This window comes from Geotrypetes seraphini, chromosome 7 (assembly GCF_902459505.1).
Source record: "Geotrypetes seraphini chromosome 7, aGeoSer1.1, whole genome shotgun sequence".
In the NCBI taxonomy this organism is placed as follows: domain Eukaryota; kingdom Metazoa; phylum Chordata; class Amphibia; order Gymnophiona; family Dermophiidae; genus Geotrypetes; species Geotrypetes seraphini.
The window spans coordinates 113,928,933-113,949,588 of record NC_047090.1 but is presented as its reverse complement, the minus strand read 5'-3'; the positions used below and the strand labels follow the sequence as shown (position 1 = coordinate 113,949,588).

Below are 20,656 nucleotides of genomic sequence, written 5' to 3'. Positions count from 1 at the left end.
TTCTTATGAAATCTCCAAATTCTGATTTTACAAAGGCAGAATAAGGACTCAAAACACTGTGGTACATCCAAATAGTAAGGGGATGTTGTTTTGGGTGGGACTAGAGAGGGCCTGAAATCTGGATTTGAAACAGCAATTACCGAAGTGGAAGAAAAGTTCATGTCTAAAAAGGGGAGAGTGTGGCGTAGTGGTTAGAGCTACAGCCTCGGCACCCTGAGATTGTAGATTCAAACCCCATGCTGCTCCTTGTGACTCTGAGGAAATCACTTAATCCTCTACTGCCCCAGGTACATTAGATAGACTGTGAGCCCACTGGGACAGATAGGGAACATGCTTGATTACCTATTTATAACCCATTTGGAGCTCCTTTGGGAGGGTGGGCTAAAAAACTGAAAGAATGATTTAGCTCTGGCACACATACAAGTTACAGAAAGGTTCTCCGAGCAGCTTGTCCATTGAAAGGATTATGTCAGTGGTCTCCAATCCATGGTCCCCAGGCTTCATGTGGCCACAATCCATTCATGCTTCCCTAATATCCAGTGATTGCTACTGAGGGTAGAGAAAAGACCCCATGCTTCACTGGGTCGTATATGCTTGAATGATCACATCGATGTGCTTGTGCTCATGCACAAACGATAGTCAACTTGCTTCTCCTCAAGTGTGCATGCCTGGGTGTGATCATGCACATCAATGTGACCATGCAGTCGCACACAACCTAGTGGAGCTTTGTGGGGCCTTTTCTCTACCCGCTGTAGCAGCAAAACCTTCAGATGGTTCAACTCTGCTTCAGCTTAGCCTTGATTTGAAAGATTTGAAAATGCCATCGTCAGCAAACATAAACATGCTCTTCATCAGCAAACATAAACGTGCTCTTGATCACCTCCTATCAACTTCATTAAACATTCTCATGTTGTGATGTCCAACTTTCAGATAATACTTTACCCACATAATTCACTTTGAAAATGGTGGTCTCCTGAAGCCCATACAACCATATCCATCAGGTATGACTCAAAAAATGAGTAAGTGGGGCATTAAGAACAAATCAACTGGCAGCCTGAAGGGAAAGTTTGCAATCAACTTAACAAAATCCCAAAGATTAAATTGGTTGGATGATGTATGCTACCAATCAACTTAAATGAATGTCCCAAAACAGTGACATAAAGTGCTCATAAATCCAAAAGAACAATCATGAGTACAAAAAAGGTTATAGTCTTAACATCCTGTTATAGTCTTATCATCCAGCTCTAATCACAGCACACTCTTCAAATGTGATTTATTTCAATACACTGGTGAAACATATCACCATCATTTTATATTTAATATGTGATCATCAAAAATATTTATTTATTGGTTTGTGTGTAATAAACAGCCCTGACATGGACTGTTTTGCAGTAGCTGTTTTAGGAACCCAAAAATGCATTTCCAAAAATAACTTCTCAAAGAGCATTCCTCACTGCTGAACTTGATGCTACCTGGCTTCCTGTTAATGATTTCTGAAATTGACACAATTCTAATAAAATCCTTCAGCAGTGGTGCACCAAGGGGGAGGGGGATGTCCGCCCTGGGTGCACTCGGACCTCCCGCCCAACTCTGCTGATGCTTTCCCAAACCAACAGCAGAAAACTTTAAATTTGGCCATTATGAGACCTTCCTGCACCTCTCCGTGGCTGCTGGTCTACCCTTCCGACCTCGCGTCCTTGTTCCAGAGCAGAGTTGACAGCTGCGGGGAGGTGCAGGAAGGTCTCGCGATGACTGCATTTAAGTTAACATCCACTGCTGCTGGTTCAAGAAGCATACAGCAGCAGTGGGGAGATGAGGGGGCAGGATACTGGATGGTATTGGGGTGGAGGGAGAGAGCAGGATGCTGTATGGAAGGGTGGTGGAGGGAGAGAGGGCAGATGCTGATGGGAGTGAGGTGATGGGAGAGAGAGAAGGGGGCTGACGCTAGATGGAAGTGGGATGACGGGGGAGAAAGAAGGAGGCCTGACACTGGATTGAAGTAGGGTGACGGGGGTGCAAGGAGAATATGCTAGATGGAAGGGATAGAGAAAGAAAGCACTTGCTAGATGCGAGTAAGAAGATAGTGAGATACTGGAGTGTGAGGGAAAGAGGTGGCAAGCTGTAGGTAGACACAGTGAAAAGAGGGAACTTGAGGACTGAATAGTAAGAAAGTTTTTAATCTAGACAGATAATGAAAATAAATTGAGAAGGAAGATGAGTGAAGAAAAGGGAAGGGAGAGGAAAGTGAAATGCGAGACCATGGTGGGAGGAAAGTGAAGTGAAGCAGAGAAGAGAGATGCTAGACCATTGGAGGAGGAAAAAGAAGATGGATTCCAGACCAATGCAGATGGAAGGAGGAAGCAGACAGTTTCTGGAAGTGGCTTAGAAGGAAAGGAGGTGCCATATGGAAAGGGCAGAGAAAGCAGGCATTGGATGGAAGGAAGAGGGCGACAAGAAGATGAGAAAAGCAGAAACCAGAGACGGCAGAAGTAGAAAACTATTTTCTATTTCTTTTTTTGCTGTAGGATAGAGTAGTATTGTAACTATGTTGATAAACATTTATAAATAGAAAATGGAAATAAAGTGATCCTTTTATTGGACTAATTTCAATACAACATGTGGATTTTTACTAAAAATCATGTTTTTCATATGGAAGAGGGGGTGTTAAAAAAAGGGCTCCGGGTATCGCATATGCTAAATAAGCCATTGTCCTTCAAGACCCCATTAAAGCTTTAGAAAGCAGTGTCTCTTAATTCTGCACTTCAAGACCCCATTAAAGCTTTAGAAAGCAGAGTGTCTTAATTCTGCCCTTCAGGACCCCATTAAAGCTTTAGAAAGCAGAGTGTCTTTTAATTCTGCAACAGTGATGGCAATCTGATATGTTTCTTTTTGAAAATGCTAACCTGAATGAATCAAATTAAATTACAACCTTTTTTTGTGTCTGATATGTAATTATTGCTCTGTTTCTTATCTTTTGGGAAAGGAGCAGTCTTTAAAGGCAGCTAATTTGATTTTGCATGACATTGTGTACATCTGTTTAGTCTTTGTGGATTGATTTTCCGTTTTAACCATACTAATGATGCTCCTTGATAGTGGTTAATGGTAAAATTGTGTCTTGATATCATTTTTGAAAGGCAGTTTTATATCCTGCATTTTAGGTCGCTGGTTGCAGTGTTCCCTCTAAGCTGTGTGCATGTGTGCATGCACATAGATCATGAACCCTGCACACACAGAAAAACAAAGCATGCAGAAGAAAATATAATACCGAGGACATTTAATTAGTTATTAGCAGTTCAGAGAAACTGAATTTCCCTCAGTGTACATACTAAACTAGCCCAGAACTTTGTGACACAGAGAAAAAGTAGTTCTATCTGATTTGCTATTTAAGGGCATTATGCTGCCTCAGAGCACTAAATATTTCTCTGTCTCCAGCAATTTTCTTAGGATGTGAACTAGACATTCTTATACTGGATGATATAAAATAAAGCAAATGAAAATGGACCTTTTAGTAGCTGCTTTAATCACTGGTTACCATGTGATATTATCCCAACTTCTTTCAGCATATGCCAGTGATATGCTGAAATGAAAAAAGGGCAAAAATTGCTGTCTGGGTTTCATTTGAGAGATCACACTTTCAGTGACTAGTTGTCAAAACCTTTGAAGAAACTGTGTCAAAAATGGAAATGTTAGAGAGGCATCAATCATGTCGGGAAAGGAGAGGTATGATAAAGATGTTTAAATACCTGTGTGGCATAAATGCACATTGGGCGAGTCCCTTTCAATTGAGAGGAAGCTCGGGAAAAGAGTGGTGAATGCTTGGAATGGCCTCTCGGTGGAGGTGGTGTATCTGAATTCAAGCTAGCTTAGGATAAGTATGTTGGATCTCTAAGGGAGAGGATGGCGTGGTTGGGCAGACTAGATAGGCCATATGGTCTTTATGTCCCTCGTTTTTCTATGTCCTCTTTGATAGAGCTCCACACATCACTAAATAATAGTACCTAAAGTGCACCCTCATATTGGGCTCTTTATGGGGCTGCAGTATGTTTCAACTGTGGGATCATTATATTAATTCTCACCCCCCCCAATCTCAGATGCTAATGGTACAGCAACTGACATGTAAAATGGTTATTGGTATCTCATTTGTCAGTTTAGTAGGATGAAAGTAGAGCAGGTTTCAGAAAGCTGAAAGCCTATGAATTGAATGTTCTTATACAATTCTGGTAGTCTTAACTAGTGGATAAAACCCTCATTAACTGCAAGAATTGTAGAGAGCCCACTACAATATTTTCTAGGATGAACTCCACCCCTCTCACTCTCTACAAATGAGTAGTTATAATAATAATAGACTTTATTCTTATATAGAGCCCTGCCATAAGTTCTGAGCAGTTTACATAAAAGAATACTGAACATTCAGTGATACATACAGACAATTAAAAAACCCATCAAATTTACATAAGAATGAACGCTATACATTCAGTGAAGCATACAAACAGTTTATCAAGTTTCACATTTTTTTCAAATAATTTAGTTTTTAATACCTTCCTAAAAGAGTAATAAGATTCAGCTAAGGGAATAAGAGAGCTCAACCAAGCGTTCATTTTCCCTGCCTGGAAAGCAAACATTCGTTCATGAAGTCTCTTATATCGAACAGATTTTAAAGATGGATACATAAACATGTTGTTATTTCGAGTATTCCTGTTAGAATTGTATATTTTAAACTGAGAGGAAAGATATTCAGGAGCTAAGCCAAATAATGCTATGAAACAGATACATCCAAATTTAAACAAAATTCTTGCCTCAAAAGGCAACCAATGTAGCTTTTGTTTAAAAGGACTCACGTGATAGAACTTTCTTTGACCGGAAATCAAACAGACTGCAAAGGTTGTTCAGACCTTCCAAATTGCAAGGTTTAATTGCATAAGTGCTCCAGAAATTGAAGCTGGAGCCACCTCAAGCCTCCATGGCCCAGTGCTCGGTCATGAGCAACACTAAGGAGCAGAATACCTGTTTTTCCTTGCATCCATAGAAATTGACGGCAGATAAGGGCCACGGCCCATCCAGTCTGCCCACCCTAATGACCCTCCCCTGCCTTTACCCTGCGAATAGATCCCACGTGTTGATCCCATTTGGTCTTAAAATCAGGTACGCTGCTGGCCTCAATCACCTGAAGTGGAAGACCATTCCAGCGATCAACTACCCTTTCGGTGAAAAAGAATTTCCTGGTGTCACCGCGCAGTTTTCCGCCTCTGATTTTCCACGGATGTCCTCTTGTTGCCGTGGGACCCTTGAAAAAGAAGATATCCTCCTGTGCATCGATGCGGCCCATGAGATACTTGAACGTCTCGATCATGTCTCCCCTCTCTCTGCGCTCCTCGAGCGAGTATAGCTGTAATTTATCTAACCGTTCTTCGTACGGGAGATCCTTCAGTCCCGAGACCATCCGGGTGGCCATTCTCTGGACCGATTCCAGCCTCAGCACATCCTTACGGTAATGCGGCCTCCAGAATTGCACACAGTATTCCAGGTGGGGTCTCACCATGGATCTATACAAAGGCATAATGACTTCAGGCTTATGGCTGACGAAACCCCTGCGTATGCAACCTATGATTTGTCTTGCCTTGGAAGAAGCTTGCTCCACTTGATTGGCAGCCTTCATGTCCTCACTGACGATCACCCCTAAGTCCCGTTCTGCTATCGTTCTTGTTAGGATCTCGCCATTAAGGGTATAAGTCCTGCATGGATTTTGGGTACCCAGGTGCATAACTTTGCATTTTTTGGCATTGAAGCTGAGCTGCCATGTCTTAGACCAGTTCTCTAGTAAGAGTAGATCGTGCATCATATTGTCGGGCATTGAATTTTTATCTATTGTGCTTTTGCCCACTACATTGCTTAGTCATCGGCAAATAATGTTATCTTACCTCGGAGCCCTTCTATCAAGTCCCTTATAAAGATATTGAATAGTATCGGGCCCAAGACAGAGCCCTGGGGCACTCCGCTGATCACCTCCGTCATTTCAGAGGGGGTGCCATTCACCATTACCCTTTGAACCCTACCTCTAAGCCAGTTACCAACACACTTCGTCAATGTGTCGCCCAATCCTATGGAACTCATCTTGCTTAGCAACCTGCGTTGAGGTACGCTATCAAATGCTTTGCTAAAGTCCAGGTATATGATGTCCAGGGACTCTCCAACATCTAGCTTCCCTGTCACCCAGTCAAAGAAGCTGATCAGGTTGGATTGGCAGGATCTCCCCTTAGTAAATCCATGTTGATGGGGATCCCGTAGGTTCTCTTCACTCAGGATCGTATCTAATTGGTGTTTGATAAGAGTTTCCATTAGTTTGCTCACTATTGATGTGAGACTCACTGGTCTGTAGTTTGCCGCTTCTGTCTTGGAGCCTTTCTTGTGGAGTGGAATGACGCTAGCCTTCTTCCAGTCCGACGGGACGCTACCTGAACTAAGGGAGAGGTTGAAGAGCGCTGACAGCGGTTCCGCCAAGACATCACTCAGCTCCCTGAGCACCCTGGGGTGCAGGTTGTCCGGTTCCATTGCCTTGTAAACCTTGAGCTTTGACAGCTCAATGTAGATACTGTTGGGTGTAAATTTGAAATCGCTAAATGGGTCAACTGAGTCAGCCCTTGTCTGTAGCTGAGGGCCATGCCCCAGTGCTTCTCGGGTGAAGACAGAGCAGAAGTATTCATTTAACATCTAACGCAGCTGGAAAAGTGGGCCGAAAAATGGCAGATGAGCTTCAACGTGGGGAAATGCAAGGTCATGCACGTGGGGAAAAAGAACCCGATGTTCACATACAAAATGGGGGGGAACACCACTAGGGGTTAGTAACCTGGAGAGAGACCTGGGAGTGATGGTAGACGCAACACTGAAGGCATCGGCGCAATGCGCCACAGCCTCTAGGAAAGCAAACAGAATGCTGGGTATCATTAAGAAGGGTATTACGACCAGGACGAAGGAAGTTATCATGCCGCTGTATCGTGCAATGGTACGGCCGCATCTGGAGTACTGTGTCCAGTACTGGTCACCGTACCTCAAGAAAGACATGGCGGTACTTGAGGGAGTACAAAGAAGAGCAACCAAACTGATAAAGGGAATGGAAAATCTCCCATATACCGACAGATTGAAGCAGTTGGGACTTTTCTCCCTGGAGAAGCGAAGACTTAGAGGAGACATGATAGAAACCTTCAAGATCCTGAAGGGCATAGAAAAAGTAGACAGGGACAGATTTTTCAAATTAAGGGGCACCACAAGCACAAGGGGGCATTGGGGGAAATTGAAAGGGGACAGGTTTAGAACAAACGCTAGGAAGTACTTTTTCACTCAGAGGATGGTAGATACATGGAACGCGCTTCCAGAGGATGTTGTAGACAAGAAAACACTAAATGGTTTCAAAGAAGGTTTGGATAGATTCCTAGAAGAAAAAGGGATTGGGGGGTATAGATAGGTATAGACCATTGCTCAGGCAATGGGCCTGATGGGCCGCCGCGGGAGCGGACCGCTGAGCAGGATGGACCTATGGTCTGCCTCAGCGTAGGCAACTTCTTATGTTCTTAACAGTTGGGCTTTTTCTGAGTCCTTTTCCACATAGTCTCCGTCTGGTTTCCTAAGACGTACTATTCCCCCTGAGTTTTTACTTCTGTCACTGATATACCTGAAGAATGATTTATCTCCCTTGTGGATGTTCTTTGCTAGAGATTCCTCCATGTTGAATTTAGCCTCCCTGACTGCTGTTTTGACAGCTTTTGACTTGGTCAGGTATTCTGCTCTGGAGTCCTGTTCCCTTGATTGTTTGTAAGAGATGAATGCTTTTTTCTTTTCTTTGATGAGGTCTGAGATCTCCGCAGTGAACCACTGTGGTTTATTGTTTCTACGGCGTTTACTTACTAACTTAACATAACGGTTTGTCGCTTCCTGTATGGTAGCTTTCAAAGTCGACCACATTTCTTCCACACTATCGGTTTCTGCTTGGCTTTGTAGCATCTGGTGAACAAAGTCACCCATCTCTTGGAAGTTTGTGTCCTTGAATTTGAGGACCTTGGTCAGTGTGGCAGATTTAGTGAAGCCTTTCCCAAGATTGAACCATATCATGTTGTGGTCGCTGGAGGCCAATGTGTCTCCCACCGAGACCTCTGTGACACTTTCACCATTGGTAAGCAACAGGTCCAGTATTGCCTGATCCCTTGTTGGGTCCAACACCAGTTGCCTGAGACGTGCTCCCTTCAAAGAGTTTAATAGCCTCCTGCTGCTGCCGGAAGCAGCGGTAAGTGTGCCCCAATCCACATCAGGCATGTTGAAGTCACCTAACAATACTGTGTCCCCACGCAAGGTGATATTCTCTATATCTCCAATCAATTCCATATCCAGGTCATCCTGTTGTCTTGGGGGTCTGTAAACGCCAAGATACAGGCATTTGTCCTTCCCTCTGGCCAAATTAACCCAAAGGGATTCCCCAGTGTACTGGACATCTGTGATTCTTGTGACCTTAATGTCATCCTTTGTATATAATGCTACACCTCCTCCCAATCTGCCCTCCCTGTCCGGGCGAAGCAGGTTGTAACCTGGTATGACCATGTTCCACCCATGGGAGTCTGTGAGCCAGGTCTCAAATATTGCCGCCACATCCAGGTCGGCATTCCTTATTTCTGTTTCCAGATCCAGTATCTTGTTTCCCAAGCTGTGTGCGTTAACGTACATAGTCTTCCATGTTGCGTTTTTTATTACGTCTTAGTGGGGATATTCCTGTTTGAGTTATTTGGACACTTTTAGCATTATTCACATATTTTGTATTCTCCCTAGACCCAGAGCTATATCTTGTACCTGACCTGGACTCCCCAGACCCAGAGTTACAGTGTGTACCTATCCCAAATACGGAAATGTGTGTATCCTGTGGGGGAGTTCCCGCATGGGCTACTTGAACTCCTTTCACACAATTTGCAATGTGTGTACCCCCGCTGGACCCAGGATTACAATGTGTACTGCCCTTAGTCCCGGAATTACAGTGTGTACACTCCCCCGACCCAGAATTGCAATGTGTACACCTCCTAGATCCAGAATTACAATGTGACCCAGAATTATAATGTGAACATTCCCTAGACTCGAAAGTGTGTATACTACTTAGCTCATCCTCAAAAAAGTATTGACAGTTTAGCACACCAGGTAGGTAATTTGTGCCCGTACCGTCCCCCAACTTACCTAGTTTAAAGCCATGTGAAGTAGGTGGGCTAGACGGTGTCCAAGGACGTTCTTCCCTCTTCTGGTCAGGTGTAACCCGTCTTGTCCCAGTAGTCCTTGCAATGCTTCTCCATGGTGCAGGAACCCGAAGTTCATCTCCTTGCACCATCCCTGCATCCAGTCGTTTGCCCTCTGGATGCGATCCTCCCTGGCACTTCCCTTGCCCCTTACCGGGAGGATCAAGGAGAAGACCACCTGCGCATCCATCCTCCTCAGCTTCTCACCTCAGGTAAGCTGTTCCAGAGATCAATAAGATGTTAACAGATCACTGAGATGTCCCCAAGGGCTGTTAGGGAAGCTAAGACCATGGCTAAGCTCTACCCAATGATACTGAGTTCCAGCAGCGATTTTCTATGTCTAAAGTGGATTCTCTAGTGGCGCAGGTTACAAAATGAACTTCACTCCGTAGCGAAGGGGGAGTAGTCCTCAAGGATACAAAGGACCATAGCATAGACTTTGTCATCAAAAGACAATTTGAGGCTGCTGTGCTTGGGCTGAAAGCAGCAGTGACAGCATCTTATATTGCCCGGGCATGCCATTCTTGGCTTAGCCAGGCTGCGGATCCGGAGAGCAACATAAATCCCTACTTCTTATGGGAGGGAGGTTGATTATTCTGTGGATGCTCTTTATGACCTTTTTAGGATGTTTGGTAAGGTCTCTGCTTATGCCATTTCCGCCTGCAGAATGCTGTGGATTAGGCAGTGGTCAGAAGACTTGGCCTCCAAGGCAGTGGGCTGGAGACTTGGTCTCTAAGCCTACTGAGCAAACTACCCTGAGCAAACTACCCTTTAAAGAACAGTAGCTGTTTGGCAAGGGCCTGGATGATCTCATTGTGAAAGTAATTGATGATGTTCTTCCAGTAAAGTCTATGACCATTCTAAATGTAAGGCTTGATTCTGGTCTTACAATGAAGTTGCAAGTAACCCAAGACAATATAAGCATGTTTTGCACAAATGTATTTGTTATACCGATTAAAACCCATGCTATTACCATATGATTTTCGTACAGTAGTCCAGGCAATGGTTCTGTCAAGACTTGATTACTGCAATGCCCTGTACCTTGGAATAACAAAGACAAGGTGCAGGGCATTACAGGTTGCACAAAACACAGCAGCAAGATCGATAATGGGATTGTCAAAATATCATGAAAGACCATAAACTAAAACTGAACCCAGAAAAAACAAAATTCATTCTTCTCGAAAAAAATAAAACCCTAACCATAACAAACCTAGTAATAAACTCAATCACATACCCCATTCAACCCACTCTAAAACTTCTGAGAATGATGATAGACAGATGCTGCACCATGCAACCACAAAACAATACAGAAATCATTCGCGGTCATGAGAAACCTAAGGCAAGTTTGAAAATTCTTCGTCAGAAAACAGCTTATGGTCCAGTCCCTAGTCCTAGGTCTCCTTGACTACTGCAACATCCTATATCTCCCCTGTCCCGCAACAACGATAATACAATTACAAACAGTACAAAACACATTAAGAAAACATGGCCATGTCACCGAGGCATACCTCGACTCATACTGGCTTCCAATTCAAGCAAGAATGCTATTTAAATTCTACTGTCTATTATTTCAATCCATAAATGGTGACAACCCAGCCTACTTGAACAACCGCCTAATCCAAACTACCACAACCAGACACAGGAGAACCCAGACACCATTCACATACCCTCCAATCAGAGGCATCAAATGGAAAAATCTGTACAATGGCCTTCTAGCCACACAGGCAGAAAAACTAGACCACAAACTCTCCAATCTACTAATCACAACACCAGACTACAAAGCTTTCAGAAAATAAATAAAAACCCTGCTATTCAAGAAATCCATGAAGAATAACACCGTATGAAACATTTCAATCCTCTGAAACAACCCGCTCTACTCTATTATACCTCTGGACATGTCCAGAAATCCTCTTCTGTAATTCGCCTTGAACCGCAAGGTAATGGTGGAATAAAAATCACTAATGTAATTTAATTTTGCCTCATCTCCAACAATTGCACTGGTTACCAGTTGTTTTCAGAGTACAATATAAAGCAGTAATGATTTATCATCAATTCTTGTATGGAATCATACCAGAATTGTTTAAAAATAACATGCTTAGTTATTTATCAAACAGATCATTATCCCAGGACAAGCAGGCAGGTATTCTCACTAGTGAGTGATGTCATCCGACAGAGCCCCGATGCGGACGTCTCACAAGCATACTTGCTTGAAGAAACTTCAGAAGTTTCGAGATGTCCGCACCGCGCATGCGCGTGTGCCTTCCCGCCCGATGCACCGGGCGCGTCTCCTCAGTTCTTTTCTTTCCGCGGAGCTGAGAAGTTTTGCTTCAACTCTCTGCGCTGAATGAACCCTTGTTCTTGCCTTCTAGTGCTCGCGGTTTTGAGTTTATTTCTCTTATTGTGTGTTCTATTCTGTCGTTTTCTTGTTTAAAAAAAATATATATATTTTTTTCCACAGATTCGACCGGATCGGCAGCGTGGCTGGGGCCCCGCTGCTTCGATCTAGCGGCGGAGCTTTTTCGGCCTATGTCCCGGCCTATTACCGGTTTTAAAAAGTGTATCAAGTGCCAGCGCGCGATTTCGTTGACGGACCCGCATCGACGCTGTTTACAGTGTCTCGGGCCTCAACACCTTCCGAAATCGTGCCGGCCTTGTTCCACTCTAACAGCACGTGCTTTCAAGCGTCGCTGTTTCCTGTGGGAGTCGATGTTCGCTATGGAGGCTTCCAAGGAACCTTCAGCTTCGACCAGCGCTTCGCCTTCGACGTCTGCATCTGCTCCTGCTGCATCAGGTCTTTTGAAACCGGCTTGCTTCGTTCCGGTTTCGACCCCACCTCCTGCTCTGGTGCCTTCTTCGGTCTCCTCAGGTCAGGTAACTCAGGAGACCGTTCCCCCGGTGGTTCTTAAAGTGCCTAAGGCTTCTAAGGCCAAGCACTCGATCACCCAGGACCGCGAAGACCGTGCAGGGGGTCCCACTTCAGATGCGGCTCCCCCCTTGTAGGCTTTGATGCGGTTGCTCCTGGAAGCCCACTTCCTCGAGCTCATGACTACCATGGGCCCCAAGTGGCTTGCCACAATCCAGCATGGGCATGCGGAACCCCCTCGTGGGGTCGAGCCACCTCCGCCTCGCCGCTCGCTCTCACTGCTAGGCTCGGAGGCTCGGTGTTTGGCTGCCAGTTCATTGAAGCGCGCTTCGCTTGGTGAGATGCCGCCTCTCGAACCCATCCCCGCCTCGGATGGAGATAATTGGGATTTGCCTCCGAGTAGCCAAAGCCCTGTGCGTCATCAGGAGGATTTCTTCCGGAGTCCCTTGCGTGCCAAGCCGTCTCTCAACCCGTGGAATGCTGCTCGAGAGGTGTCGACCCATCCTCCTCTTCGCTCTACAACCTCCAGCCCCATCTACTCGTTGGAGGCCTCTGCGGAGCCATCTTCGCGTCGTCGTTCCAGATCTCCTTCGAGACGGAGTGAGTGGTGCCGCTCCAGGCATTCTTCAAGGTATTCGTCCAGACATTCTACCGTCTCGTCTCAGAAGAAGCTTCCTCGTATGGTGTATTCATCTTCGGATGTCTCGCCTCCTCCGGGCCCGGAGTTCGAGGATATCATCAGGTCGTTCTCTCCTTGTAGATCCCATGTCTCCTTGGATCAGGAGGCCTCGACTTCATCGAGTCTGTCTCAGTGTCCTGTGTTGGCGGACCAGCTGTCTTTTTCATCTTTTCTGCGGCAGATGGCGGATGATCTCGACATCACCTTGGACTCGGGTTCCCGCTACTCCAAGGAGTACCTTGATACCATGCATCTGCCTCATCCTCCTGCTAAGTCTTTTTGCCTGCCTCTACACAAGCACCTCAACCAGACGTTCATGCGCTGTTTTGAAACACCATACTCCATTCCTGCCATTCCTGGCAAACTGGATGACAGGTATCGCACAGTGCACCATAAGGGGTTTGAGGGTTCCCAGCTCTCCCATCAGTCACTGTTGGTCGAGTCCTCCCTCAAGCGATCTCATCCATCCCAGGTGTATGCCTCGGTGCCTCCGGGCCGAGAGGGGAGGACCATGGATAAGTTCGGGAGGCGCATCTACCAGAACTCGATGATGGCTTCCCGAGTTCTCAATTACACCTTCCATTTTGCCACCTATTTGAAGTTCTTCCTTCCAGTGCTTCGGAAGTTTATGCCTTACATTGACTCTCAAGCTCGTTTTGAATACGAGGAGGTCATCGCCTCGCTGTCCCAGCTGCGTCTTCAATTGATGCAATCCTCATATGATGCGTTCGAGCTCTTGGCACGGGTTGCCGCCTGTTCCGTTGCCATGCATCGCTTGCCATGGCTTCGGACCATTGATATAGGCCCGAACCTCCAGGACAGGCTTGCCAACGTCCCGTGTGCAGGTGCGGATTTGTTTGATGAGTCCATCGAGACGGTGATGAAGAAGCTGTTGGACCATGAGAAGTCATTCCAGTCCATCCTTCGTCCGAAGCCTAAACCTACTCAGTCTCGACCTTCTCGACCACCCTTGATATACCAACGGCGTTACACTCCCAGGCAGGCTCCTGCTGCGAGGCAACCGGCGAAGAGACAGCCTCTGCAGGATGTCTCAACAAAAACCTCAGCCTTCTGCTGTTCCCAAGGCTCCTCAGCCTATTTGACTTTGCTATCCCCTGTCTTTTCAATTGGGGGTCGCCTCATCATTTTTACCATCGATGGATGGCTATAACCACCGACCTTTGGGTCCTTACCATCATCAGGGAAGGATATTCTCTTCAGTTCCATCGGGTCCCCCCGGACCATCCTCCAAGAGAGTATCCTTCCAAGTTGACCCAGACCGCCCTTCTTCTTCAGGAAGCTCAGGCTTTGCTCCGGCTTTGGGCCGTCGAGCCGGTCCCTGTGGACCAACACAACCGGGGGTTCTACTCCCTGTACTTTCTTGTTCCGAAGAAGACGGGCGACCTGCGTCCCATTCTGGACCTCAGGGTACTCAACAAGTTCCTGGTCAAGGAGAGATTTCGCATGCTGACCCTAGCTTCTCTCTACCCCCTCCTCGAGCAGAATGACTGGTTATGCTCTCTGGATCTAAAAGAGGCCTACACTCACATTTCCATTCATCCGGCCTCTCGCAAATTCCTCAGATTTCGGGTGGGACATCTTCATCTGCAATATCGAGTGCTCCCTTTTGGCCTGTCCTCGTCTCCCAGAGTTTTCACCAAGTGTCTGGTGGTGGTGGCTGCTGCACTCCGGAACCATGGTCTTCAGGTGTTTCCCTACCTCGACGACTGGCTCATCAAAGCTGCCTCGGCTCCAGGGGTCATCTCGGTGACCCAAAGGACTATTTGGTTCCTGCAGAGTCTGGGGTTCGAGATCAACTTCCCAAAATCTCCTCTGCAACCGACCCAGTCTCTCCCCTTTATTGGGGCGGTTCTGGATACTATCCAACTCAGAGCATTCCTTCCTCCACAGCGCCTGGCAGCTCTTCTTCATCTCTGTCAGTCAGTGTCTTCTCGCCAGTCCATCTCAGCGAGACACATGATGGTTCTCCTGGGCCACATGGCCTCTACGGTTCATGTGACTCCTTTTGCCAGACTTCACCTCAGAATTCCTCAGTGGACCCTGGCTTCTCAATGGACACAGGTGTCAGATTCTTTGACTCGTCACATCCTGGTCACTCCTGCTCTTCAGCAGTCTCTACGTTGGTGGATGATCGCTTCCATTCTATCCAGAAGTTTGCTGTTTCACACTCCTCCCCACCAGAAGGTTCTCACGACCGATTCTTCGACCTATGCATGGGGGGGGCTCATCTGGACGGTCTTCGCACTCAGGGCTTCTGGACCAGTGCGGACCGGCTGTGCCATATCAATCTTCTGGAACTCAGGGCAATTTTCAATGCTCTTCAAGCTTTTCAACATCTGCTTCACGACCTGGTGGTCCTCATTCGCACGGACAATCAGGTCGCCATGTATTATGTCAACAAGCAGGAGGGCACGGGATCGGCCTCCCTCTGCCAGGAAGCTCTCAGAGTCTGGGATTGGGCGATTCGCCACAACACCTTCCTCAAAGCTGTCTACATTCAGGGGGCGGACAATGCCTTGGCGGACAACTTAAGTCGTCTCCTCCAGTCTCACGAATGGACCCTCCATTCCAAGCCCCTTCATCAGATCTTCTCTCAGTGGGGGGACACCTCAGATAGACCTCTTTGTGGCTCCCCACAACTTCAAACTGCCTCAATTCTGCTCCAGGATCTACACTCCTCATCGCCTCGAGGCAGATGCCTTTCTTCTGGACTGGAGAAATCTCTTTCTATATGCGTTTCCTCCATTTCCTCTCATTCAAAAGACTCTGGTCAAGCTGAAGTCCGACCATGCCACCATGATTCTGATAGCTCCTCGGTGGCCCAGACAGCCTTGGTACTCCCTTCTACTTCAACTCAGCAGCAGGGAGCCATTCATTCTTCCAGTGTTTCTTTCACTGCTTACTCAGCATCAAGGATCTCTGCTCCCAGGGAGCCATTCATTCTTCCAGTGTTTCTTTCACTGCTTACTCAGCATCAAGGATCTCTGCTCCATCCCAACCTGCAGTCTCTCCACCTGACAGCTTGGTTCCTCTCAACGTAACTCCTCTCCAGTTTTCCAGAGCGGTGAGGGATGTGTTGGAGGCTTCCCGGAAGCCTGCTACTAGACAATGCTCTCTATGTGAAGATCAATATCCAAGCGACCAAAATGCAAGGGACCTGGGGAGAGGAAGAAGCGATATGGATCACTCTGAAAAGAGAAGATGCAACTTCTATCTATGTGGGTGTAGTCTACAGACCACCGACTCAATCGCAGCAAATTGATAAGGATTTTATTGTGGATATCCAAAAGTTTGTAAGGAAAGAGGAAGTTCTGCTGTTGGCAGATTTCAATCTGCCGGATGCGGACTGGAATGTTCCATCTGCGGAATCGGAAAGAAGTAGGGAGATTGTGGATGCCTTTCAAGAGGCTCTGCTCAGACAAATGGTGACGGGACCCACAAGGGAAAAAGCGATATTGGATCTGGTCCTCACAAATGGAGAGAGTATCTCTAATGTTCGAGTGGGTGCTCATCTGGGAAGTAGCGATCATCAAACGGTTTGGTTTGATATAACGGCTAAAGTGGAGAGCAGCCGCACGTTACTTAAAGTCCTAGATTTCAAACGTACGGACTTTAATACAATGGGAGAGTATCTGAAGAAAGAGCTGTTAGGATGGGAGGACATAAGAGAAGTGGAAAGACAGTGGTCTAAGCTGAAAGGAGCGATAAAAATGGCTACGGACCTTTATGTGAAGAAAATCAATAAAAACAAGAGAAAAAGGAAGCCGATATGGTTCTCCAAAATAGTGGCGGAGAAAATAAAGGCGAAAGAGTTGGCGATCGTGAAATATAAAAAAACACAAGAAGAGGAGTGCAGAAAGGACTACAGGGTGAAACTGAAAGAAGCCAAAAGAGAGATATGTCTGGCGAAAGCACAAGCGGAAGAACAAATGGCTAAAAATGTAAAAAAGGGAGACAAAAATTTTTTCAGATATATTAGTGAAAGGAGGAAGGTGAAAAATGGAATTGCTAAACTAAAAGATGCTGGGAACCGATATGTGGAGAGTGATAAGGAAAAAGCAAATGTGCTAAACAAATACTTCTGCTCTGTGTTCACAGAAGAAAATCCTGGAGAAGGACTGAGATTGTCTGGCAAAGTTACATGAGAAAATGGAGTAGATTCAGCGCCATTCACTGAGGAGAGTGTTTATGAGCAACTTGAAAAACTGAAGGTGGACAAAGCGATGGGACCAGAGGGATCCATCCCAGGATACTAAGGGAGCTCAGAGAGGTTCTGGCCAGTCCTATTAAAGACTTGTTCAACAAATCTCTGGAGATGGGAGTGATTCCTGGGGATTGGAGGAGAGCGGATGTGGTCCCTATTCATAAAAGTGGTCACAGGGATGAAGCAGGAAACTACAAGCCGGTGAGCCTCACTTCAGTTGTTGGAAAAATACTGGAAGTGTTGCTGAAAGAAAGGATAGTGTACTTCCTTGAATCTAATGGGTTACAGGATCCGAGGCAACATGGCTTTACAAAAGCTAAATCATGCCAAATGAACCTGATTGAATTTTTTGATTGGGTGACCAGAAAGCTGGATCGAGGACATATGCTAGATGTAATTTACTTAGATTTCAGCAAAGCCTTTGATCCAGTTCCTCATAGGAGGCTGTTGAACAAACTTGAAGGGCTGAAGTTAGGACCCAAAGTGGTGAAGTGGGTTAGAAACTGGCTGTCGGACAGACGCCAGATGGTGGTGGTTAATGGAAGTCGCTCGGAGGAAGGAAAGGTGAGTAGTGGAGTCCCTCAGGGTTCGGTGCTGAGGCCAATCCTGTTCAATATGTTTGTGAGTGACATTGCTGAAGGGTTAGAAGGGAAAGTGTGCCTTTTTGCAGATGATACCAAGATTTGTAACAGAGAAGACACCAAAGAGGGAGTGGAAAATATGAAAAAGGATCTGCAAAAGTTAGAAGGATGGTCTAATGCCTGGCAACTAAAATTCAATGCAAAGAAATGCAGAGTAATGCATTTGGGGATTAATAATCAGAAGGAACCGTATATGCTGGGAGGAGAGAAGCTGATATGCACGGACGGGGAGAGGGACCTTGGGGTGATAGTGTCTGAAGATTTAAAGGCGAAAAAACAGTGTGACAAGGCAGTGACTGCTGCCAGAAGGATGCTGGGCTGTATAAAGAGAGGCGTAGCCAGTAGAAGGAAGAAGGTGTTGATGCTCCTGTACAGGTCATTGGTAAGGCCCCACTTGGAGTATTGTGTTTAGTTTTGGAGACCGTATCTGGCAAAGGACGTAAGAAGACTTGAAGCTGTCCAGAGGAGGGCGACGAAAATGATAGGAGGCTTGCACCAGAAGACGTATGAGGAGAGACTGGAAGTCCTGAATATGTATACTCTAGAGGAAAGGAGAGACAGGGGAGATATGATTCAGACGTTCAAACACTTGAAGGGTATTAACGTAGAACATAATCTTTTCCAGAGAAAGGAAAATGGTAAAACCAGAGGACATAATTTGAGGTTGAGGGGTGGTAGATTCAGGGGCAATGTTAGGAAATTCTACTTTACGGAGAGGGTGATGGATGCCTGGAAAGTGCTCCCGAGAGAGGTGGTGGAGAGTAAAACTGTGACTGAGTTCAAAGAAGTGTGGAATGAACACAGAAGATCTAGAATCAGAAAATAATATTAAAAATTGAACTAAGGCCAGTACTGGGCAGATTTGCATGGTCTGTGTCTGTATATGGCCATTTGGAGGAGGATGGGCTGGGGAGGGCTTCAATGACTGGGAGGGTGTAGATGGGCTGGAGTAGGTTTTAATGGAGATTTCGGCAGTAGGAACCCAAGCACAGTACCGGGTAGAGCTTTGGATTCTTGCTCAGAAATAGCTAGAAGAAAAAATTAAAAAAATTTAAATTGAAACAGGTTGGGCAGACTGGATGGACCATTTGTGTCTTTATCTGCCGTCATCTGCTATGTTACTATGTAGTTTCCGCAGAGCTAGAAAGACGCATTTTCAACAACCGTTGAAAGTTTTTTCTCACTTGCCTTCCTGCTCTCGTGGATTGTGACTTTTTGTCACAGTTTATTTTTCTTTTCTTTTTTCCTTCAATATTAAAAAAAAAATCCCTTTTTTTCTTTTACTTTGCCGTTGCGGCCTTTTGGCCCAGGGGACCTTCTGGACCCATTTCGCCATCGAGTTCGATTTTTCTAAGGCATTCATCCCATCCATGTCCCGTCTGCCAACGGGTTTCAAAAAGTGCGGTTGCCTTGCTCGGGCCATTTCTGTCACTGATCCTCACCGCTGGTGCCTTCAGTGCTTGGGGCCCAAGCACCGTCCCAAATCCTGCTCTCGTTGCTCTTCCCTTCAGAAGCACACGTTCAAGAACAGGCTGCTTTAACAGCTCTTCGGTTTTTCTCATCTCACTCACTTCTGTCAGGAGAGTCAGTGAGTTACAGGCGTTGGTCACAGATCCACTCTTCACAGTTTTCCACCATGATAAAGTGGTTCTATGCACGCATCCTAAGTTTCTACCGAAAAGTTGTCACAAAGTTTCATTTCAATCAATCGATTGTTCTTCCAGTTTTTTTCCCTAAGCCTCATTCTCATGCAGGAGAAACAGCGCTACACACTGTCGACTGTAAACTCGCTTTTGCCTACTACATCGAAGGGACAAAGCCTCATAGAACATCTCCCTAACTCTTCATCTCATTTGATCCTAACAAGTTGGGTCATCCTGTATCCAAAAGGACAATTTCCAACTGGTTGGCTGCCTGTATATCATTCTGCTATACTCAGAATGGACTGCCTCTGGAGAGTCGTGTCACTGCTCACAAAGTCCAAGCTATGGCAGCTTCTGTTCCTTTCCTCAGATTCACTCCTATTGAGGAAATCTGCAAGGCTGCCACCTGGTCCTCAATTCATACATTCACTTCACACTACTGTCTGGAAACTTTTTCCAGATGGGATGGGCACTTCAGCCAGTCAGTTTTGCAAAATTGGTTTTCTTAAAGTGGCTAACTCTCCCTCCATCCCTTTTTAGTTAGCTTGGAGGTCACCCATGTGTGAGAATATGCTGCCTGCTATCCCTGGATAAGAGAGGGGTGTGGGGAAATTCCCCAAAACCATATAGCACAGTTACTTACTGTAACAGGTGTTATCCAGGGACAGCAGGCAGATATTCTCACAACCCTCCCACATCTCCTGGTTGGCTTCTTAGCTGGTTTATCTTAACTGAAGGGACCGCACGCCTCCATTGGGCGGGAAGGCACTCGCATATGCGTGGTGCGGGCTGATCGCAAACTTTCTAAATTTAAAGTTGTGTTCACTTTCAAGTGTCCGTACCAGGGCTCCGTTGGTAACGTCACCCATGTGTGAGAATATCTTCCTGTTGTCCCTGGATAACACCTGTTACAGTAAGTAACTGTGCCATATGGTTTTGGGGAATTTCCCCACATCCCTCTCTTATGTTGGCACTATAGGTCTTGCTAGAAGCTTTGGTACTGACTGAGGGAGTGGAGCTCATCCCAGAGTGATGAGAGATGAAGCATGAGAAGAAAATAGTGGGCTCTCTACAGTTATCGTGGCTAATGAGGGTTTTACCCGCTGGTCAAGACTACCATTCCTGTTTACAAGAAAAAAGATTAGCAAGGTAAGAACCTAATCTTTCTGTTGTGTTATGTTTTCTTCTAGTGTCATCTCAGTGAAGAAATTATAGCCCAGGCCAGAAAGGTGTTTCCATCTGTGATAAAGTACATTGTGGATATGACAATTTGGGAAGAGGAGATGGATCTTCCTTTAGGACTCCAGACCAGGTAAACAATACATGTAGTTAGAGTCCTACT

At 45.9% G+C, this 20,656-nt stretch overlaps 1 protein-coding gene across 4 annotated transcripts in view; it reads left to right on the top strand.

Moving 5' to 3' along the window:
* UBR1 (ubiquitin protein ligase E3 component n-recognin 1) overlaps positions 1 to 20,656 on the top strand; it is a 531,921-nt gene that overhangs the window by 31,808 nt on the left and 479,457 nt on the right. For all 4 annotated transcript variants that reach the window (XM_033952836.1, XM_033952835.1, XM_033952834.1 and 1 more), the window contains exon 5: positions 20,505 to 20,626. In XM_033952836.1, coding sequence (XP_033808727.1) covers positions 20,505 to 20,626 — 122 coding nt within the window. The remainder of the gene's footprint in view (positions 1 to 20,504; positions 20,627 to 20,656) is intronic.